Source organism: Ranitomeya variabilis, chromosome 1 (genome assembly GCF_051348905.1).
Source record: "Ranitomeya variabilis isolate aRanVar5 chromosome 1, aRanVar5.hap1, whole genome shotgun sequence".
NCBI classification, from domain to species: Eukaryota; Metazoa; Chordata; class Amphibia; order Anura; family Dendrobatidae; genus Ranitomeya; species Ranitomeya variabilis.
The window spans coordinates 1,062,428,757-1,062,453,817 of NC_135232.1; the positions used below are offsets into that span (position 1 = coordinate 1,062,428,757).

The 25,061-nt window shown below is 43.6% G+C and overlaps 1 protein-coding gene across 2 annotated transcripts in view; it reads right to left on the minus strand.

Moving 5' to 3' along the window:
* Positions 1 to 25,061, minus strand: part of LIMCH1 (LIM and calponin homology domains 1) — a 331,389-nt gene that overhangs the window by 86,665 nt on the left and 219,663 nt on the right. For both annotated transcript variants that reach the window (XM_077279847.1, XM_077279846.1), the window contains exons 4-5: positions 22,854 to 22,960; positions 16,452 to 16,482 (exon numbers count right to left, since the gene is read on the minus strand). In XM_077279847.1, coding sequence (XP_077135962.1) covers positions 16,452 to 16,482; positions 22,854 to 22,960 — 138 coding nt within the window. The remainder of the gene's footprint in view (positions 1 to 16,451; positions 16,483 to 22,853; positions 22,961 to 25,061) is intronic.

The window sequence follows — 25,061 nt, forward strand, 5'->3', positions numbered from 1 at the left end:
TGATAAGTTGAGGCACAAGAAAATGGATCCTGATACAGTGGCTAATTGGAAACCCAACATAACATGGATAAACCCTAAAAACCCTACAAAAATAAACCAAATTACCATATGGTCAACTGGACTGCACCTCAGGACCCAGTAGAAAGCAGCAGATGGCCATATAATGGCCTCGAAATAATATTTTGTAATAAATTATAGAAATAATCACTAAAAATAATCATTATATCCAAGGCCAGATTTTCAATAGACAATTTAGACTGAGCAATCAGAAGAAAAACTGGGTAAAAAAAAAATTATCCAAAGAGGCTGAAACATCCTGTAACTGCACGTAGTCAGTAAGACAGACGTGAAGTCCCTGTATCACAACGTATACATTTCGCTAAAAGCGTCCATGAAATCTTTTATAGATTGCACACCCATTTCCTAATACAGATAGGACACCGTACATTTTCACTTTCAGACGTCATACGCAAAATAAATAAAAGAACAAGAAGGTTCCACATTGGCACTTCTTGTACAAAAAAATAATCAGGTTGTTCCACAGCTAAACCATTAATATGAATAAAAAAAATGAGAAAAACAGTATGTGGTTTAACTACCACACCACAGCTGAGTATTCGGAGCCCTACACATGGCAACGTCTGCTGCTGAGATGCCTGCCGCATAGGCCGCAGAAAGTTATCCCAATGTGCCGTTTTTGGAGGCCATGCCCTGCAACATCTGTTCTCCACTTTCACCGGTGAGAGTGGAGAACTGAGGATGCCGCATCCTACACGTGCAAATAATGCACTGCCCGATGCTGGTCATCCCGGTGTCAAATACTGTATATATTAAACTCCCTTTAAATTCCCTGGTATGCCCCATGTGGATGGGCGGTCAGGCGACTTATGTATGCAGTTTGCATACTAGTGGTCATGTGCCGACTAGACTCCTTGGTTCCTCACAATTCTCTTATATCGAAAGAAGCCCAGGACTGCAAGTATGCAAAATCGCATTCACTAGGTTACTTGACCGCCCACCACATGGGGAATCGTGACAGTGTGAGCATCGCATGCTGCCACAAAACTGTAGTCTACTATCCGAGACTTGACAACCCCTTACATAAATAATGTTTGGTAATAAATTCCAACAGGTCTATGTGCACAAAGAGTCTGCGTACAGGGGTCATCCCACAAGATGCCATGCGCTGAAACCCCATAATGCTTTCTTACAGATTTGGTATGAAATTGGAAATAAGTATGGGCATGAAGAGTTCTTGGTTCTGTCCATAAACCACTGCTCTGTAATGCGGCCGTATGCATGAAGGCTTAACGTGGCACTCCAACCGTGAGACTAGACATTTAATGTCACTATAACAGATGTTCTTCTATTTTTCTGCTGCTTTCTCGTTTTGATTTACCTCCAAAATTAGTGCTTCATAGAAATGTAGAGCGTGGTGGAAAGCCCAAAACTATCGTCATCGGTGCTGGTCCAACGCATACTAATGGAGAGGCAGGAGGGCGGTGCAGACTTCTCACGGCTCTCGTCATACCTCTGCAGTGGCCATATCTGACATAAGGGAAATGGGGCTCCAAACTGACAGAATGGGGGACACTGGGTATGGTGACAATACACTACAAATACTGAGTCACTTAAAAGAAAATGTCCACTCTAAAAAAATATATATATACAGCTCTGGCAAAAATAAAGAGACCACCACATCAAAACCCTGTCATGGGCAGCCCAATCTCCAGACCTGAGCCCCTTTGAAAACCTCTGGAATGTAATCAGGACGATGATGGATAGTCACAAGCCATCAAACAAAGAAGAACTGCTGGAATTTTTGCACCAGAAGCAGTGTGAAAGATTGGAAGAAAGCATGCCAAGACACATAAAAGCTGTGATTAAAAATCATGGTTATTCCACAAAATATTGATTTCTGAACTCTTCCTGAGGTAAAACAGTAGTATTGTTGTTTCTAAATGATTATGAACTTGTTTTCTTTGCATTATTTGAGGTCTGAAAGCACTGTTTGTTTGTTTTTTGTAATTTGACCATTTCTCCTTTTCAGAAAAAAAATACAAAATGTATTGCTTGGAAATTAGGAGACATGTAGTCAGAAGTTTATAGAATAAATGAACAATTTACATTTTACTCAATTTAATACCTATAAAGAGAAAAATCAGACAAACTGAACATTTTGCAGTGGTCTCTTAATGTTTTACAGAGCTGTATATATATTAAACACTAGATGTTTCCAGCCAGCTAACGCTCGGCACGCTCATTGCTATCTAATTAACGCTGCTGGTGATTAAACTAAAGTAAATAATGACAACATTCAATAGCGCTTACGCAGGTGGTAAATTAACTTAAAATGAAGTTAATAACAATAGTGTGGTCATGTGTTGGGGGCGGGATTATGCATGGTAATGTGTTGGGGGCGGGATTATGCGTGGTAATGTGGTGGGGGGGCGGGATTATGTGTTGTGATATGGTGGGGGGGGCAGGATTAGGTGTGGTGATGTGGTGGGGGGCGGGATTTGTGGGGGGTAATGTGGTGGAGGGCGGGATTGTGTGTGGTGATGTGGATTGTGTGTGGTAATGCGGTGGGGGGGGCGAGTGTGTGTGGTAATGGGGTGGGGGGCAGGATTATGTGTGGTGATGTGGTGCAGGGCGGAGCTACTGTGCAGGGGGCGGGATTAGCGAGTAATCACGATGAGGGTGAAAATTATGCACAAATTAAATCTTTCTAGTAATAGTTTTTCATTTTTACGATCTGAAGCTTCCAATCCATTGCACTGCATAGATCTAAAACAGAATGCTAAAACCACCACCAGGGAAAACCACCACCAGGGGGAGTATAGGAGTCGCCCGCATACGGACATAGAGTAAACTCAACACGGGAACAAGAAGGCGCCCTCTAGTGGAGGCTGCCAGAATGGAAGCTTTTACATCTAGATCTGTACCAGGGATTCAGTGCAGTAATTGCTATGTACATATATTGATATATTTACCAGAACAACATTCTTAACCTAAAACACATAATGATAAGAAGGTGGAGATTCACTTTAAAGCTCTCTTACTGCTCCTTTTTTTAATTACCAGAAACAGATGCAGCAAATGAGATCGTGCAGAAAACATCGATTTAAGATTGTTGGAATAATCCAGTTAATTTAAAAAGCAGCTGAAAATACAGTGACCCCCTACATGCGATATAGTGATGAGACGGCAAGTAAAAATGATTAAGCGTCAGGAAGCCGATGTCCTGCATACCTGAAAATGAAAGGTGGAGGACTGTTCAGACTGGATGGTGCCATGGGGCTTAGTATAGACAGGCAGAGCGGGCGAAGTGGCCTCAAATGTGCAAGAATTTCACACAACTTGACAATATCAAACAGCTGCCGTGTAACGTTGTCGGTGACTTCATCGCCGCCCTCGCTTCCTTAGAGGGTAGCTGCTATTTGTGCCGAGGTTTATACAAGTGCTGGCCGGGAGGAAACCCAGCGAGCTGGAGATGTGAACAGGTCTCCATTATTTTATTCAAATATTTAGATTACAATTTTATCAAAACTGTCTCAATGTATACTATTTCTATGACAGAACAATTGCATAACCTTCATATAAGCAATAGCGTGCAACCATAGCCTAACAAGGAATCATGGAGACAAAAGCAAAATAAAAACTAAAAAGGTACTAAGTATTTCGAATGGATTTTTTTTTCTGCTCCAAAAAGTACCTGAAAGCACTCAGAAAACACTCTAAACTATTTCTATGTAAAGACGTCTTGCTGTTCACATAGTCAGACGTTTCACAATCTTTTAACCACTTCAGCTTTCCAAAAACGCCAGTTTAAAGCGAACCAGTCACCAGCTTTGACCGATTTGCAGCCACCACTTTTCTGGCCTGGTGTACAGTGTTCTATAATGTTGTATATCTGCTTCCAACCCGACCTGCAAGACAAGAAAAACAGCTTATATTATACTCACCTACTGGGCGGTCCAGTCCGATGGGTGTTGCTGGTCTTGGTCCGGCGCCTCCCTTACTTTGTGTGGATGATGTGTCCCTATGTCATCCACACAGAGTCCCTGGCCTCAGGCTCCTGCGCAGGCGTACCTCTCTGCCCTGAAGAGGGCAGAGCAAAGAACTGCAGTGCGCAGCCCCCGGGAAGGGTCAAAGAGCCCTGACGCATACGTACGGCATTACTTCACTCTGCCCTCAACAGGTCAGAGAAGTACGCCTGCGCAGTAACGCGATGCCGGGGAGATTGTGTGGTTGACGCAAGGACGAGTCACTCACACGAAGGACGGCGGCATCACAAGAAGAAGGGAAGCGCCGGACCAAGACCAGCGGTACCCCTCGGACTGGACCACCCCATAGGTGAGTATAATAAAAGCTATTTTTCTTGTCTTGCAAGTCGGGTTGGGGGCAGATATACAGCATTACAGAATGCTTTATATCAGGCCTGAAAGGTGGTAGCCATATCTCATTCCAGCCAAACCTGCTGACAGGTCCCCTTTAAACAAGAGACCTGACTATTCTTCAGATGGTTTCTTCTTGGAACCCCCTTATAATACTTAAAGGTGTAGCACTGTGCACTGCAGGGATTCGAATCGCCAGTTTCTGAGTCGGAAGCAGAGCAACGGCCAGAAAGGAGAGGTTTTTTTTTTTTTAATGTTTGGGGCATCTTATGGGGCCAATTACATATGGAGCATTATGGAGCATTATATGGGGCCTATTCTGTATGGAGCAGTATATCGGGGACCATTATATTTGGAGCAACTACACAGGCCAATCATATATGGAGCAATATATGGGGCCCATCACATACTGCATGGAGCAATATATGGGGCTCATTATTCAGCATGGAGCACTATGTGGTGCCCATAATACTGTATGGAGGACTATGTGATGCTCATCATTCTGTATGGAGCACTATGTGGTGCTCATAATACTATATGGAGCAATATATGGGGCTCATTATTCTGTGCAGAGCATTATATGGGGCTCATTATTCTGTATGGAGCAATATATGGGGCTCATTATTCTGTATGGAGAAATATATGGGGCTCATTATTCTGTATAGAGAAATATATGGGGCTCATTATTCTGTGCAGAGCATTATATGGGGCTCATTATTCTGTATGGAGAAATATATGGGGCTCATTATTCTGTGCGGAGCATTATATGGGGCTCATTATTCTGTATGGAGAAATATATGGGGCTCATTATACTGCGTGGAGCACTATGTGGTGCCCATAACACGGCATGGAGCATTATATGGGGCTTATTATTCTGTATGAAGCACTATGTGGTGCCCATAATACCGAATGCAGCACTATACTGTCTGTTTTCTGAACTATTGTATTATTTACAATTGATATCACTCATGTAATGTAAGAAGTGAAATCTTTGGCATTGTATACCTATATTTCTCTGCTGTATCTGTGTCTCGTGAATAGTAGTTTGTGTTAAAGGGGCCCACTGAGACTCTTTCGGCTGTGGCCACAAAAACCTGCAGCTGGCCCTGATAGCGCAGTTTGCAAGTATACATTTGAACATTAATAATAAAAATACACCACTTAATCAGCAGGTTAATTCAAATGTACATTCATCCTTTTTGTTGAGAACTATAAGACGCCCCCACATCTGTTTCCTATTAATAACAGAAAAAGAATGACTCCAGGGGTGTCACAGCTGAAAACAATGCAGCAGGGGAAAAAAATTCAAATTATATTTCAACCAGCTAATGTAGGTGTAATATAGAGATGCCAGAGACATGTCCCTTGTAATGGCGACTATAGTGCGATCTAGTAAATCTACAATGAAATGCTATGACGTTACTAAAAAGTAAGAAACATTTGTTGTGCCTCCTCTGGATAAAGTAGTGTAATTGCTCCAAATTACTCTTAAGCCCTCATACATAAAAAATAGTGGTCGGCCAAAGTGGACATGTTCTGCTCCCCCTAGTGTTACTGTTGTGCACATGCACTATGACAGCAGCAAACACTTCCGGCTATAGCCACCTCCGATGTACTCCATGCGGCTGCTGCTACTGGCGCACTGAACTATGACTGCACACCGGTTCGTATTTACCTCATTTGTATTGATTGTTTATTAGCCTCAGAAATGACTGACGACCTCACTTCCCCTGACGAAGCTGCGGTTGCAGCGATACGCGTGGGGCTTTTGCCTCACCCCTTATTCTGTCTCTTGTTTTCTCTGGCTGCCTCGACCTGCGTTATTTTTTAGCACCGGTGCTACAGCCTTCATTCTTGGTACTCTTGTCCCATCTCCTTCAAACCCATAAGCTTATTGCCCTTTATTTGAATTGGCAGTACTTCCCTCTTCTAGGGTGCCTTGCTACATACCTGGCCAGGTCTTATGATGACAGCTTAGGTTCACTTTGTGACGGGTACATTGGGGCTATTATCGTTCAGGTATTGAGCATGCTTATATAATACTGCAACTTATTTTGCCTTACTTATGCAGCCACTATTATGTCGATACATGACTACAGTGTATTGTGTGCCATTATTTAGTTCCTTTTTCTCTGTATTTGCAATACTTTGGTTTGTTATAGCTTATTGGTTTGCTATTTGATGCACTTAAACAAGAGATACTGCGTATTTGTACTAACGTAACCTAGCACATTATTTATGCCTATATAGATTGGTATCCGCACTTTATGCTTTGGTTATGTTATATCATGCATGATCTGTATAGGGGTGAGGACCACTGGTCCTATATTTAGGTCTTTTTTTAATGGTTTTATCCTGTGTTTGTCTTTTTCTGAGGTGTCAATAAAGTACTATGATGTTTTTGTACTATCCATGGGTGTGCATACCATTATTGGTCTAGTCTTTTTTTCTCCTTTGTTTGGCCAAAGTGGACATATCATTGGTGTAACCTGTACAGCCGCACAAGGGCCCAAAGCTAATGGGGCCTCTATGACAGGCAAAACAGGTGGGGTTGTACATTATGAGGAGTTATTGGACGGACTGCAAAGGGCCGATATACATACGTATTGGCACAGGGGCCATCTTCTGTCTGTGTCCAATTCTGGGCCAAACAATGGTTTGACTAATCGTTCAACCAATGGCTCTCTCTCCCGACTCCTCCATACGCAACAACGCTTGGTCCTCTGTTCTTTATGAGAGTGCCGCAGACTGACATATCTAGCATCGGCTTATCTCACCAAGATCAAACAGGATCGGCAGGTCCAAATCAGCATATCCAGACCCTTCTGTCCCTTGACATCATATGTCGGGGGCGGGCGAGTCAGTAGACCCCCTACACACATTAGCTTGTTGGCCGAAGCCTGTAGATATTGTCTAATTCGGAAGAAGTTAATATAGTGTCTAAGGTGGCTTCATTCACATCTTTCTTGTCGTTTTTGATACCAGGAGAGTTCCCCTTTCACCTGTGCTCATGGCTATCATGATGTAACTTTTATCCTTGCTCAGTTTAGGAGCAGTAGCTCCGAGCACGACTCGGGGGAAGCCCGCCATTCAGAGTCATCACACAGCGATCCGTTCCCAGTTACAGTCATTAGTGCTTCTCTTGGCATAAATCAACACAGAATTACAGTCAATTGGATTAGTGCTCAATCCTTTTGTAAAAACCCTCCTGTTGACAAATGTGAACATTGCTCTGAAAGAGAAAAAGTCAAATCCAGTATGGAAAGTTACATAGAGAATGACAGCTCAGTCAGGATCCGGCCTGGCAGGGCACAGCGTATATGACTGCGCTGGCTCCGCTTTAGAAATTGCTTTGCCCCAATGAACCCTAAGAGGCGAGTTATGGCACATCATTTAATATGATTTACTGCAGAGGAATAATTGCTCAGCTTCTGGCAAGTTCCATTTGTTCAGTACTTTTTCTGCTGCCAGAATGGGCGTCTTCTAATCTGTTCCAGATCAGGCACCAGAAGTGTAATTTCTTTGTCAGAATTGCTGGGCCAGATAAGAAGCAGGCCAGAAAAGTCCAATCAGACCAAATGAGGTGTGTGAGAGAAGTGCTGTCCACACGGAGAAAAACGGACCAGGGTTTCCAGACTTTATTCCAATACTCAACACGTCCCCCAAACAGCACAGGAGAACATCAAGACAAAAAAACACTGGGATTTTAAATCAACCCACGTAATTATGTATATTATGAGAAATTAGATCTATAGTTAGTATATGTTATAAATAAAAAAGCATTCCTGGCACTTAGCGCGCTTTCACATTGCGTTCTGTGTTCCTGTCAGGTCATAGGTCCGAAATCCCCTGCAAAACGTAGACGCATGTGGGGCCATAGACTGAAATGGTGACATACGAGAGAAGGTGCGCCATTTTTGGGAGTATATGCCTACAGGAGGTAGACACTCAGACATCTTGAATGTTCGCCTCCTGTAAGCCTACACTCCCAAAAAAAGTGCACGTCAGACCTCACGTTCACTCTGCCATCACCATTACAGTCTATGTCCCCTTTGGCACATGCGAACGGACGTTTTGCGAGCGATTTCGGACATATGCCCCGACAGGGACACAGAACACAATATGAAAGCCCCAGGGGCATACATAGAAATCGTGGGGCCCTATAGCAAAAAAATAAATAAAAATTCACCGCCGGGCAGTGTTTCGTCTCCACACAGTCTCAGCTCCTCACACTCTGCCTCCAACAGCCGGTAGCCACCCTGACATGTGCAACTACTTCCAGCCGGGCCCAGCATACACTGCTCTCTCTGGCTGGAAAGCTACGTCAGTCAGGAGGCATGGCGTCCTTATGCAAATCCAGCTGGGAGCAGTATAGGACTAGAAAGGAGGAGTTAGGAGGAGCCAAGTAAAGAGTGATGGTGGAGAGCACGTTTAAATAAAGGCACACGGCACAGCCCAGGGGTGGACACTGACAGCTTGGGGCCCCTGTGCAAGAAATGTGTCTGGGCCCCCTACTTTTATGGCGACAAAGCTATATATATATTATGTATATTGCTGTCCCTTATAGAGTGCCCTCTCTTGCTATGTACAGCACCGTCCCTTACATATTGGATTATACAGAGCACTGTTTTTTATTACATACCGTCCTCTCTTGTTAGATATATATAAGGCAATGGTGGCTGATGGAGCATGGGAAAGCTTCTTTTCTAATGGAGGAGATGATGGACTGGTAGTCTGGTCACCGGCTCCTCCATCAGCAGTCATTTTATATCTAATAAGAGAGCGGACTATGTAATAAAAGAGGGCGCTGTGAATAACAAAAACAACAAGAATACACTATGTAAGAGACAGCACTGTACATAACAGCAGAGGAATCTATATAATAATGGACAGCACCATACATAACTAGAGAGGATGGTATACATAATAAAAGAGGAAACTATGTAACTAAGGATGGTGTTATACATAATAAGGGAGTACACTCTATACTAAGGGACTGTGCTATACATAAATGAGTACACTATATACTAAGGGACTGTGCTATGTATAAAAAGTGACTACACTATATACTGAGGGATGGCGCTATACATAATAAGCGAGTACACTATATACTAAGGGGCTGTGCTATGTATACTAAGTGAGTACACTATATAATAAGGTACTGTGTTAAACATAATAAGCGATAATAACTTCTTCTTCCACCTCCCCGTTTCTAAATCCATTATAAATCCCCCTTCCTCCCTTCCCAATCCCCCACACCCCTCATTGTCCTCCTCCCCCCGCATCCCATCATTGTCCTCTCCAACACCCCATCATTGCTTTCTCCCCCACCACCCCATCATTGCCCTCTCCTCCACCTACACACACACAGCACCATTTATCTCTCTGCACGTTCCCCCGCAGCGCTACGCATGCACACACACACACAAACAAACACACACACCACCACTCATCTCTATGCACACACAGTAGACAGCACCTCGCTGCATGATCTCCCGCAGCATCACCGTCGCCGGCAGCTTCCTCTCACTGGCACAGCGGCCGCGGCGCTGACTGATGATGTAATCCAGCCACGCCACTGACTGCTGTGTGAGACAGGAAGCGCGGGCAGGAAGCAGGACGGATCGCAGCCATTTTCTCTTGTAAGCAGCGGAGCTGCAGGGATCTCTCCCTGCGCGCTGCACATGAGGGCAATCTGGCCAGGGGCCCCCCGAAGCCTGATAAACAGGCTAGATTGCCCTCATTATTAGCAGCCCTGCAGGGGCCCCCCAGAGCCTCTGGGCCCCAGTGCAGCCGCACCCGGCTGCACATGCGGTATGTCCATCCCTAGGGGCTTGCTGGCAAATTTTAGCCTGGGGGGCAAACACAAAGCACTAGCCCAGGAGTGGTGGCCCATCTTTATGTTAAGGAGTCTAAGGTCTCACATACCATTCAGCGTGAGTAGTGCACATCCAAGGTGCAACTGATAAGAAACCATTTCATACATACTAAACTTGAATTGTCTTCTTAGTAGAGTTGAGCAAATCTTTCAAAATTCGATTCCAATTACGATCATCGGCGAATATTGTATTTGCAATATTCGCTGAACGCAGCCGAACGTCATTGAAGTCAATGGGAGTAGAAATGACCGAATATGTTGGTACCAGTATGGCACGAATATGGCAAATGCAGATTCGGAGATCGATTCTGAACATATTCACTCAACTCTACTTCTTAGCAGCCATACCGTAAAGTGTTACACACAACCGATGCTTCCTGAGATGCCAGCCTTAACCTGTTTATGTCTATAATCACAGCCTCCATGCAGGAACACTCCAGTGTGCACAGTCACATAATGTAATGAGACTTACACATGTAATGTAATGAGACTCCAGTACAAAAGCCTAACCATGACACACAAAGCCATCCACACCCTGTCTCCTCCATACATCTGTGACCTCGTCTCCCGGTACTTTCCTGCACGCAGCCTCCGATCCTCACAAGACCTCCTTCTCTACTCCCCTCTTATCTCCTCTTCACACAATCGCATACAAGATTTCTCTCGTGCATCCCCCCTACTCTGGAACTCTCTACCACAACATATCAGACTCTCGCCTACCATCGAAACCTTCAAAAAGAACCTGAAGACCCACCTCTTCCGACAAGCCTACAACCTGCAGTAACCACCAATCGACCAAACCGCTGCACGACCAGCTCTATCCTCACCTACTGTATCCTCACCCATCCCTTGTAGATTGTGAACCCTCGAGGGCAGGGTCCTCTCTCCTCCTGTTCCAGTTGTGACTTGTATTGTTCAAGATTATTGTACTTTGTATACCCCTCCTCACATGTAAAGCGCCATGGAATAAATGGCGCTATAATAATAAATAATAATAATAATAATAATAATAATGTAAGACTAATATACAGACAGGACAAATGCCTAAGTCACTCTAGGTTTACTTGTGTACTGAATCCACTAATACACTTAGGCTACAAGTCACCAAAGTATTTTTGCTAGAGCTCTGGCATTATACACTTTGAGAAGTCACAAAATGTTTGCACATCTTGAACCTGTTAAAAAAACGTTGTGGCTTTTGCCATTTTCACCCAGTATTAGCCAGATACACCAAGTAGGAAGAACATGGGCGGCAAGTGGTATGGCGAAGCACGGCAACCAAATTCTCCAAAAGTTATAACACTTTAGTGGCCTAACTTAAGCCAGAAATACACACTTTTGGCAAGGCGCACACCAGTGATAAGATGGGCCTAATTCATTACGTGCGCCTCTTAATGAATCTTACACCTGCACTGCCAACATTAGAGGTATGGTCCGCTACCTATAATGTCCTTTGTAAATTTCTATCCTTAGACCCAAACTGCTTTGTAATGAGCTTTATTACACAACACCCTACACTTCTCCCTACCTATCTAATCTCTAAAAGTATTTTTTTTACTTAATTTCCTGTGGGTTTTTGTTTAAAGGGAACCTGTGTGCAGAAAAAACGCTATTAACCTGCAGATATGGGAATTATCTGCATATTAATGGTGTTACTAACCTGCCCAGCGCCCTCACTTAGCCGAACGTTGCAGGGGAGAAAATGAACTTTATTCCTCCCTCCAGCATTTGGGTTTCAGTCACGGGGTGGGGGCAGTGCCGGCGCGGGTTCAGTCTTCGCTCTGAATATACAGATTGATGGCTGTAACTGCGCCCCCGGCCCTGACTGACGGCCCTCCCCAATGCAGAGCATCAGTCAATGCGAGGGTGCGGTGCCCACCATCTCCGTGACCAAAATTTGAATGCTACAGGGAGAATAAAGTAAATTTTCGCCCTGCAGCATTCGGCTAAGTGCAGGGGCTGGGCAGGTTAGGAACGCTATGAACCTGAAGATTAACCCCATATCTGCAGGTAGTAGCAGTGAGTGGCACCCCACAGCTTCTACCGCCACCCTCCAAAGACGCAGTGAAGATGTTTGCATGCACTGCGGCTTCATTGTCACCTTGTGCATGCCCAGGGAGGCAGCAGTGATGTAGGACACAGCCAAACGCAAGATTTTCAAATTTGGCGCTAATGGCTGACAAGAGTCCTGTGTCACCGCTGCTTCACTGTGAACACAAAGTGCGCTGCATACACCCAGCTTACTGCGCATTAACAGGGATTTGCAACTACACATCCCCACGTACACAGACACGCACGTTACCATATACACAGGTCACCACAGAGGCACAAACATCACCATGTACACGGATGCACACATCACCACATACACACTCATACGCACATCACCACATACACACTCACCCATGCAGGTCACTGTGTACACACTCATACACACACAGGTCACCACGTACACGGATGCGCATATACACAGTTCACACACACAGACGCACATGTACACATGTCACCACATACACAGATGCACACTTCACCAAGAACACGCATGTACACATACACAGGAATACACTGAATTGGGAACTTGAGACTGCGCACAGACTCACACAGAATGAGACATACAGAAAATTCCTCTCCTATTTCCGCCTGCCCCACAGATATGTACCCCAACTCCTCCCCTCCAGCTGAGTTTAAACCATGCATCCCCCCAAACAACTAAGAAGCAGAGACCCCTTACCATGAGCCTCCTTGATTGCCTGCAGCTACTCGCACTTCTCCAGGAAGGTTCTTGCACATGGTGTGTGGAGCAGCCGGCGCCTCCTCAGCGGTGCTGCACTGTCTGCTTCCTGCTCTCCGATTGGTAAGTGAGCACCCTGAGCAGGAAGAATACAGTACAGCCTCTAGGGACGGCTTCTCCACCAATCAGAGAGCTGGAAGGACATTGCAGCCTCGAATGACCTCTGCTCCACCAAGCAGCATGATGCTGCTTGTCCATTAGAGCAAATGAAGGTACAGTGCGGCTTCTAAAGTAATGTGTGGCCCAAAGCCACAGCTAGGAGGCCAGCTCAGGGGGCAATTACCCCTCTGCCCCTCCACCCAGCCCACCCCTGACACAGCCGTTGCAGTCTGACTCTGGCGGGCCCCCTCACCCCTCGGGGCCCCATAGCAGTCGCGTAGTCTGCCGCCATTGGCGGTATGCCACTAGAAAGCCCCCTTAACCCTATGAAGAATACAGGCTGCCTATAGAGGAACTGATGCAGACTGTGTCAAAGTGCCAAAATAATGACATAAGAACCAAGAACACACTGTGTCTTCCTTAGGTCAAGATCATAAGATCTTAGCAATAGAGGGTGGAAATGTAAAAGTTTCCTCCAGGCACTGATACTAAAAGGGAAGCCATGATCAGAAAAAAAAATGATGCTGCTGTTTAGCAGATTTTTGTGTTACGTGTTTTTCTTTTGTTTGCTTTTTGTTTTTATAATTTTTTTTTACAATTTTTATAATAAAAAAATATTTTTTATTATTATTATTCTTAATCTTGCAATTCTCACACTGGCCATTGGGGCCATTTTTTACTCCTACTTCATGTCCTTTCAGGAAGAGTTTACAGCAAGGATCTTATCAGCAGATTACAATAGCAGATTACAATGGCAGATAACAGAGAGAGAGCACACTCAGCATAAATGAGTACACCCCCTTTAAAAAGTAAGGTTTGAATCAATATCTCACTGAACACCGGAAACAAAAAACTGAATTTCATAGAACATTTTTTAGCCCATAACATGCAAATAAGGTTAATCCTCTAACTTTTATTACAAAATCTTCAGGTTCTCAAATTAGTTGACGCAAAAATGAGAACACCCCAAATGAGAAACCTACAACTAGTATTTTGTATGACCTCCATGATTTTTAAGGGCAGCACCAAGCCTTAGTGTCCTGGAATGAACAAGTTGGTGATATATTACAACAGCTATCCTTTTCCATTCTTCAAGAACGCCATCTTTTAGAGCCTGGATGCTGGATGGAGAGTGATGCTTCGGAATTCCCCATAGGTGTTCGACTGTGTTCCGATCAGGAGACATACTGATCTGAACTTTATAGACTTACATCAGATGTGGAAAATTCGCAAGTAAAAAAGCACGTGTTTTTAGTGCGTTTTCAAGACTGAAATGCATAAAAAACACATGTAAACCACACCTACGTATGTCAAAGTTCATTGAAATGCCAGAAACTTTAAAAAACATGACAGCTTTATTTAAAGAATTACACACTAAACAGAGTGATAAACCAGTGTCAAAAACTAGATAAAAACGCATATTAAAGAAAACGCAGACAAAAATGCAATGAAAAAAATGCAAGTAACCTAATTTACGTAGTAGGTGCAGAAATTCTGCAAGATCAAAAATGCACCAAAAGCTCATTGTGGGAACATAACCCAAGGGCTCATCCAGATGTCAGTGATTCTAATAGAACTTGTACCCAATGGAGTCTATGGGCATGTTCTCATGTCTGAATTTTTGTAGATCAAGTTGACCTCAAAATAAGTGAAAAAATATAGACTTGTCAATTTTAGGCCCAAGTCTAGGGTCAAACTCGCAAATACAAGTTTACAGCTCATTGAAAAAAATTGGAGTAGTACTAGGATGACATTCTAGTTGTATCCTCATATTGTTCGATTTTCATTATTTTATTTTTTACAGGAAAAGCTTGAGAAGCCTCATATGCAAAAAAAAAACAAAAAAACAAAATGATGAAACTCTTATGGTAAAAACAGACACAATGACCAAACACTCACAAAAAAAGTTATTTTTTGCTTACGAAAAAAATCACCAGTTTCTAAATGATCCTTGCGATGCTTTTATTTATACCAGCCCTTTCAATTTGTATGTGCTGATCCAACAGAGGTACATTTAAATCAAATATTGTAGGTTTGCATCTTCGGGGTATGCCTTGTCATGGCAGATAGGCACATGCGAATTTGTGAACTAAGTGCCTCAGTTTTATATTATATTGTCTCTATAGTCAATTTAGTCTATTATTGTTATTAATTCATATACTCAATGTCTACATGTTCCTCAGGACACTCAGTATGACTGCACTTGTTTGACTGTGCTCAGTGTGTGGCTGCACTTGTTTGTTTGCGCTCAGTGTGTGACTGCACTTGTTTGTTTGCGCCCTGTGTGTGACTGCACTTGTTTGTGTTTGCGCTCAGTGTGTGGTTGCACTTGTTTGCGCTCAGTGTGTGGCTGCCCTTGTTTGTTTGCGCTCAGTGTGTGGCTGCCCTTGTTTGTTTGCGCTCAGTGTGTGGCTGCCCTTGTTTGTTTGCACTCAGTGCGTGACTGCACATGTTTGCGCTCAGTGTGTGGCTGCACATGTTTGTTTGCGCTCAGTGTGTGGTTGCACTTGTTTGTTTGTGGTCAGTATGTGGCTGCACTTTTTTGCACTCATTTTGTGGCTGCCCTTGTTTGTTTGCGCCCTGTGTGTGACTGCACTTGTTTGTTTGTGGTCAGTATGTGGCTGCACTTTTTTTTGCGCTCAGTGTGTGGCTGCCTTTGTTTGTTTGCGCTCAGTGTGTGGCTGCACTTGTTTGTTTGCATTCAGTGCGTGACTGCACATGTTTGCGCTCAGTGTGTGGCTGCACATGTTTGTGCTCAGTGTGTGGCTGCACATGTTTGCGCTCAGTGTGTGGCTGCACTTGTTTGTCTGCGCTCAGTGTGTGGCTGCACTTGTTTGTTTGTGCTCAGTGTGTGGCAGCACTTGTTTATTTACACCCAGTGTGTGGTTGCTCAGTGTGTTTCTCCACTTATCTATATACTACAGCAGTCAAGGCTGCTTACACACAATCACTTATGCCTCTTTTTCCAGGAGCTGCTGGTCAATTTTGGTTAATTTAGTTTTTTGTGCACCTCCAATAAGAACTGCCATTTAGACAATTCCATCACATACTGTAAGGTTAGTTTAACCCTAATAATGCTTCCTTTAGTTTAACCCTAATAATGCTTCCTTTAGTTTAACCCTAATAATGCTTCCTTTAGCAGCTGTAGACTTCTAATAGCAGACAAGCAAGTGGACTATTTGTTAGATATCAATATTGTAACTATGTGCTCAACACTAAAACATACACGTATATACAACACAGACTGCTTGTGAACACAGAAAATGACTATTATTAATGCACTTACGTTTCTTTGCTTCCGGTTACAATCTGCGAGTCTGCATGAAGAACAAGAAAATGTTATTAGATTACATCCAAGCAGCATAATTCTGTGGTACCGTCTGTAGGACCCTCCAGGACTTTACAGGATACCCAAGTCCAGTTTAAGCAGAATGCAGTCCGATCTCTGAGCATCACATTATAGAGCAGAGGGAGCAGAGCAGATTGTGGGAAAATATTCTATATAACTTTCATGTTTTTTAATCCTGTGATTGACAGCCCTCTCTGTATCAGGGATCATGCTGACGAGTGCTTACATTGGATGTGTGGTGTCTGATTTTTTTATGTGAGAGCACACGGACACCACACTGACCTGTGTTATTCAATAGGACTGTTCAGATGAACAATCTTTTCCCAGACCGACTATCCGTGAGAAAAAAATGCAGCATGATCTATTCTCTTCAGAGTCCATCAGTGCAAAAAATAGGAAAAGATCCCATGCCAAACATCCATGTGGCATACAATTATTACATATATATTTCCTTATTAAACCTTGGAGCAGTATTTGATCACGTTATTTAATGTAGATGTATGAAAACGTATCACACACGGTTAAAAATTGGATGTAGTTCACTTGTCTGTCCCTGGCTTAAGTGTGGCTATAAAAGATTTAGATGGTTAGGAGAACTCCAGGTATTCCATGGCTTAAAAGTCTCCTCACTCTGATATGTCAGGCCTGGCTTGTCACTCTCCACAAGGAGAAACGATAACCCTTAGATCTTACTCTTAGGCCTCTCACCTAGCCAAATCAGATCTCATACTTAGCACTGATGAGGGGCAACACCCCGAAACACCGTGTCTGCAAATTGACAATCTGCTTTGGCTTTTATCCTAAGCCATGTGGCAAGGCTCGTTAAGATTGCTACTTCCAATATTGGTGCTTGGGTTTTAGTCCTTTTCCTCTATGATTAGGTAATTTGCATGTGCAAAAAATACAAACTAAAATGTTTTTAATCATTTTATTAATTAAAATTTTCTTTAACTTTTTTTTTTATAATTTTTGCACTGCATGTAAAAAGACAAAAAAAGGTAACGGGAATGCAGGAATAAAATGGAATTTTGCTTTTGCTAAAGATCCTCATGCAAATTACAGAAAGTCATCCATATCAGCCGAGAACCATGGTATATGTATGGGGACCTCCTGATTGTCTGCCCACAGATAATAGCAGATGAAGATCGGCTAGGCCAGATTTCAACACTTGATCCTTTTGTTTTCAAAGGTGATAAGTGGCGGCGTTTGGCTCTGGCTCACTCCAGTGTAAAAACACACAGGCGCTTTTCCAAACTGAGCGTATAAGGTACTTAAGAGAAATAGAGATCATCCTTAGGACTCATTCACACGACCGTATTTTCAGTCCAAGTGTTGTCCGTTGAGAAAATGAACAGCACTCAGATTAATGTTATTCAATCGGCAGTGCAGATGAGCAATTTTTTTTTACTGACCAAATCTGCATGTGAAAAAAAAAAAAGTATGCACGAGTTTCTTATGTAAATTGGATAAAACTCACCCATTCAAGTCTATGGGTGGGGGGGAAAAATGAGACGCCATACGGTACATCATCAGATTTTTACGGATACATTGTAATTATATAACATAAGAAACTGTAAACTGTCTTATACTCGACTAAGAGCTGGTGCTATTAATTGTCTCACTTTTCTGGATGAAACACTTAACTACGTCTTTATACCCTTATGGGAACCTACCCTTACAGAAATTTGACTGACGAAGATGGATAGGAGTCTTAACCCACTTTAATATTATTTTAGAAGCCTAGATGTGGATCTGATAGCACAGGTTACTTTAAAAAGTACCAAAAAAATGTACTATTAGATAACTCAAAGAATATAACTTTGGTTATAGAAATATTGTTATATTATTCAAGAAAATAGTAAACTTAATCTAAGATTCTGTGCGGAGACAGAAGATGTTTAACAACTATGCCGATAGAAACAATATGGCTAAAAAGTAGAAAATACAAAAGGTGGCAACATTTTCGAATTACCGTACTAGAGATTTTCAGTTCTTGATGAGAATATGATGTGATTAATACATGGAAAACTTTGAGTAAATGTTCAAGTGTAATTTCGGGGGGGGGGGGGGGAGGATATTTTTAGGAAGAAGAATATCTTTAATATAATTAGCTAAATGTTTCTAATATAATGTGCCCTTTTGTTTGCATGTGAAATAAAAAAAGTGAAAAGAAAAAAAAAAAAAAAAAGAATACAATGCAGTAAAATGTGTGCACGGTATATAAGGTAACGTTGCCAGCTGTAAAGCTTGCAGGGTCAGGCTGAGTGTTCTTTCCCCCACAGTTTGGCTGACTCTCGCACCCAGACAACAGGTACATTGCAAATTAATTTTTCAGCATGAGAGCAATTAATCAAATCAGAGAAATTCTTCTGGTGAAGAAAATATCTTAACATGCTGAAAGCTATAGAAACAGCATAAAGGTGCCAAGTATATGTGTGCGCACACGCCCAAGGTCACAAGAAGCCAACTGCTCTAAAAGCTCCATTAACTTGTTATTATAAAGTGCTGAGATTAACAGAGCCGAGCTAGAAAGTGTGACTAAAGGCTAGTGCAACTCCGTGCAAACGCACACGGTAAAATAATGTCCTGGTTATTCTTAGAGAAATAGGGTATCAGGGTGACTCAGTGGTTAGCACTGTAACCTTACAGCGCTTGGTCCGACCAGGAACAAAATCTGCAAGAAGTTTGTATGTTCTCCGCATATTTGTTCTCCAGCTTTCATCCATACTCCAAAGACAAAGCGATATGGAGTTTAGAAAGTGAGCCCTAATGGGGAGAGCGATGATGATGTCGGTAAAGAAATGTTGAATTAGGTTGGTTTCACACTTGCGTTTTTGTAAGCTGCGTTTTAGCGCTTAAAAACGCAAAAAACGCATGCGTTTTTTTCCTATACTTAACATTAAAAACGCATGCGTTTTGACGCGTTTTCGGCAACGCATGCGTTTTTTGACGCGTGCGTTCATTTGCACAAATGCAACCTATAGTAATTTCTAGCGGCGTTTTTTTGCCGCAAAAAAACGCATGCTTTTTTTGCGGCAAAAAAAATGCATTGCTGTCTATGTAAACGCATGCGTTTTTAAGCACATGCGTTTATTTGCGTTAAAAACGCATGCGTTTTTTTGCGGCAAAAAAATGCATTGCTGTCTATGTAAACGCATGCGTTTTTAAGCACATGCGTTTATTTGCGTTAAAAACGCATGCGTTTTTTTGCGGCAAAAAAATGCATTGCTGTCTATGTAAACGCATGCGTTTTTAAGCACATGCGTTTATTTGCGTTAAAAACGCATGCGTTTTTTAAAAAAAAAAAACAAGAAAACACACAAAAAAACAAGAAAATCCTAACCCTAACCCGAACCATAGGGATCCAAACCCTAACCCTAACCCTAAGGTTAGGATCCCTAGTAACCCTAGGGATCCTAACCCTAACCCTAACCATAGGGATCCTAACCCTAACCCTTAGGGTTAGGATCCTAACCCTAAGGGCTCATTTCCACATGCGAGTCACACGTCCGTATCTCGCATGTGGAAACCAAGCTGTGGAGCCGACACTCAGGAGCGGAGCGTGCGGCCGCATAGGAACACATGGAGCTGCACAGCTCCGCTCCTGAGTGCCGGCACCAGGGCTTGGTTTCCACATGCGAGATACGGACGTGTGACTCGCATGTGGAAATGAGCCCTTAGGGTTAGGATCCCTAGGGTAACTGTTAGGGTTAGGATCCCTAGTAACCCTAGGAATCCTAACCCTAGCCCTAGGGATCCTAACCCTTAGGGTTAGGATCCTAACCCTTAGGGTTAGGGTTTGGATCCCTATGGTTAGGGTTATGGTTAGGGGTAGGGTTAGGGATAGGGTTAGGGGTAGGGTTAGGGTTTGGATCCCTTTATCACCTTGATGGTGGGGGGTGGCTTAGGGTTAGGGTTTGGATCCCTTTATCACCTTGATGGTGGGGGTGGCTTATCAGTGACCTGGTGACCAGGACATTCTAATAAAAAGCTACCCCTAACCCTAACCCTAGGGATCCTAACCCTAACCCTAGCTAATTCTATTAATAGTGTGTTTTCTAGTTGATTTTGATGTTTGGCAGCTGTCACACACTTCTCAGCATGCGTTCCAAAAACGCAAACGTGGGAAAAAACGCATGTAAACGCGGGAAAACGCCGCGTTTTGCCGCAATTTTTTTGGGGGGCGCAAAAACGCATGCGTCAAAAAAACGCACCGTTTGCATGCGTTTTCATGCGTTTTTTCACCAAATGCGTTTTTTTAAAAAACACTGCAGATCAAAACGCAAGTGTGAAACCAGCCTTACAGGGAATTATATACTCGACCCGAGTATAAGCTGAGGCACCTAATTTTGCTACGAAAAGCTGGGAAAACTTATTGACTCGAGTATAAGCCGGGTATGCATTGCCCCCTCATCCCTATCCTGGTATGCTGGCTCCTTATCCCCTATCCTTGTATGCATGGCTCCTTATCTCCTATCCTTGTCTGCATGGCTCCTTATCCCCATCCTTGTATGCATGGCTCCCCATCCCCATCCTTGTAAGCATGGCTCTCCATCCCTATCATTGTATGCATGGTTCCTATTTTTAAAAAAAACACACATCCTACTTACCTTCCGTGTGCGGACTCGTTCCGGTGCCAGCAACTCTTCCAGCCGAGCGATCACGCGACCCCGCTCATTAAGGTAATGAATATTCGCTCCATGCCTACGGGAGTGGAGAGATGTGAATATTCAATCCCTTAATGAGCGGGGCCCGTGATCGCTCGGTCGGAAGAGCTGCTGGCACCGGAACGAGATGCAGAGAGGGCGCGGATGGTAGGTCAGCAGAATGTGTGCTGGAAGCTGGTGGCTGTAACTGTGTGCGCTATAAAAGAAATGAATATTCACTGGCAGTGCAGTGAATATTCATTTCTCTTTAGCAGAGGGCACAGGCTTTAGCTCCGCCGCTCCCCCTCTCCCGCCGTCTTTCTGGGGCAATGACTCCTGTATAAGCCGAGGGGGGTGTTTTCAGCACAAAAAATGTGCTGAAAAGCTTGGCTTATACAAGAATATATACGGTAAATGAAATAAATAAATATATATATTAATTGTGGGTGCAATTTGTGGGATTGCGATTAGGGCCATATTATGGGAAAGGCAAGTGGAGGTCATAGTCCTGGTGCCTCCACCTACTGCCTAATATTTTTTTCATACTTGGCTAAGCATCCTTTAATTAGAAATAGTTACAGGGAGCTAGTCGCACCAATGCCACCATGGACCAGACTAATTTTAATCTGTACTGTGACTGTGTAACGAGCGATATCAAATGCCATATATTATATAATGATCATTATCTCTTATTTCTCTCTCTCTTTATCCAGTTTGTCCAAAAGAGCTGGCCACAGGCTTATGCCAACAGGCCATGAGTATGAGGAATAGGTGGAGAACTGGTGTGTACAGGAAATGTGCTTAGTATGTACCAAGATTGATGCCTTTAAAGGGAACCTAACAGGTGACACATGCTGCCCAAACTGTGGGCAGCATGCATCAGGCACTGGCTGTACGATATCAGCCGTGTGTGGTTGACAGCGGCGTTTCAGAGAAAAACATACTTTTGAGAGCTGCGGGGGTCCGAGCCGCATGGCTAACTAGTCGTACAGGCGGGTCCCTGGAGGCTTCTCGCCGCCCGCTAACAGTGACTGCCTAAGGCTACGTTCACATTTGCGGCCAGCGCCGCAGCGTCGGGCGCCGCAGCGGCGCCGCATGCGTCATGCGCCCCTATATTTAACATGGGGGCGCATGGACATGCGGCGCACTTGCGTTTTGCGCCGCATGCATCGCTGCGGCGCCCGCGTCGGGGCGCAGAGGACGCAGCAAGTTGCATTTTTGCTGCGTCCAAATTCAATGAAAAAAACGACGCATGCGGCGCAAAACGCAGCGTTGTGCATGCGTTTTGCTGCGTTTTTGTTTGCGTTGTGCGCTGCGGCGCCGACGCTGCGGCGCACAACGCAAATGTGAACGTAGCCTAAGTGCGTGTATAGGCAGAGACTTGTCAGTCACTGTCAGCGGGCGGGGAGACGCCACCGAGGACCCAAATGCACGACTAGTGCACAGTGCGGCTCAGTCCCCGGCAGGTATGCAGGTATTAAAAGTATGATCACAAACATACATGACTGATCGTACAGCCAGTGCCTGATACATGCTGTCCACGGTTTGGGCAGCATGTATTGCCTGTCAGGTTCCCTTTCACTGTGCTGACACTTTATTTTCCCTGCATATAATATAATATATAACTTAATGAAAATAGATTATGACTAAAGAACATAACTCATTTTTATCACTCCATTACAGAGAGACCCACCTAAGTGTTGTCCTGTTTGCGCTGTCTTGAAGATCACCTGGGTCGAAAAGCTGCGATTCTTTCAGACCAAGTTCTTTACAGCCCCGTAAGAATAAGGTTACGTTGTCCTACAATAAAAATAGGGTTAAGAATAAATAAATGATAAAAAAATAATTTTTAATTTTCCTTTAAGATTAATCATCTATGACAAATATACAGAGCTGAATTTCATAATGAAATATTAATGTAATGAACTGCATAGATATAACACAGTGGAGGAACAAATACTTTTACATAACTAAACAAAAAAAATAAAAAATAAATAAAAATCTCCCATTGGTGCAATTACCTAGCTGCAGGAAGAAATAGTGTCATAAGAATGAGAAAGGTTTCTATTTTTTCCATTATTTTCTTAGCAGAGTAAGCAGCTTAGAGCATTATGCAAGAAGGCCGGGAGCAGCTGATCTCAAGTATAGCTCATATGTAACCTTCATGAATGGAGAGCAGCTGTCTGCCCTCTTTATAGAAGACACGGAAGTGTCAAAGCGGAAATGCTAACTAAGGCAATGCTACCCCAGTGTATTGGGCCATGCTACTCTCCGAATTAAGACAGAAAGCAAACAACATTTATTTAAAAAAAAAAAAAGGGGCAATTCCATACACCATTATAGTGGGCACAATCACAAAAATCATCCTCATGACCAACTATATAAATTTCACAGTACAGAGATGACTAATTAGAGTTTCTTGACTTATAATCACCGCTAGACTCTAATGTGTAAATATAAAACTTCAATTTTATTACATATATCTAAAACCAATAAACACAAAAAAATGTGAATTAACACCAACACCAATGCACTAAAATATAGGCGCACCCGGGGGAGGTGCCTGTCCCTATATATAACCTGTCTCACCCTGCCTGACTGCGGAGGTTGGCACCCTATAACCTTTGGCGCCCCCGCTCGTCGACGGCTCTCCCTATCTGCCCTATTGTACCCAACAATGGCAGGGGAGTGAGAAAGATACCTAAAGGGTGAAAAGATAGTTAGGGAGATATAGAGTTGTGCTGTTTGTCTTTCAATTATAAGCTCATCGATAAAGCTAGATGTAACTTATCTACTGGCTACACTAGATATAGGTTATTCTGTAGATGTCTTCTTGTGTGGATACCTAATTACTGGCTACAGAATCCATGATAGTTCAAGCAGATACACTTATCTGTTGTACGTCTATACTTGCATCACAAGTAAGGGAGGATCGTCTCTGAGAGTTTGGCCGCCAAGCCTGCTTTACAAGCATTGCAATGAAGCTAATAAGGGTACCGTTACACAAAACGATTTACCAACGATCACAACCAGCGATACGACCTGGCCGTGATCGTTGGTAAGTCGTTGTGTGGTCGCTGGGGAGCTGTCACACAGACGGCTCTCCAGCGACCAACGATGCCGAAGTCCCTGGGTAACCAGGGTAAACATCGGGTTACTAAGCGCAGGGCCGAGCTTAGTAACCCGATGTTTACCCTGGTTACCAGTGTAAACATAAAATTAAAAAAACACATACTCACATTCCGGTGCCTGCGTCCGCTTCCCTGCACTCCTCCTGCATCCTGTGTAAGCGCCGGCCAAAGCAGAGTGGTGACGTCACCGCTGTGCTCTGCTTTCACTTTACGGCCGGCGCTCACAGTCAGTGCAGGGAAGCAGACGGCCAGGGACCTGACGGACACCGGAATGTAAGTATGTACTGTTTTTTTTTTTTTACATTTACGATGGTAACCAGGGTAAACATCAGGTTACTAAGCACGGCCCTGCACTTAGTAACCCGATGTTTAACCTGGTTACAAGCGAACGCATCGCTGGATCGGTGTCACACACACCGATGCAGCGATGACAGCGGGAGATCCAGCGACGAAAGAAAGTTCCAAACGATCTGCTACGACGTACGATTCTCAGCAGGGTCCCTGATCGCCGCTGCGTGTCAGACACAGCGATATCGTATGGATATCGCTGGAACGTCACGGATCGTGCCGTCGTAGCGATCAAAGTGCCACTGTGTGACGGTACCCTAAGTATCGTTGGCTATGATTTATCTATTTACTCCTGATGAACCTCAGTGGAGGAGAAACGCGTTGAGTGTGTGTTTGTTGCACTACTGTAGTCTGCAGTGTGCATAGACATTGGAGTTTATTTGCACTATTATAGTGTATGGAGATTTAGAGTGTGTGTTTGT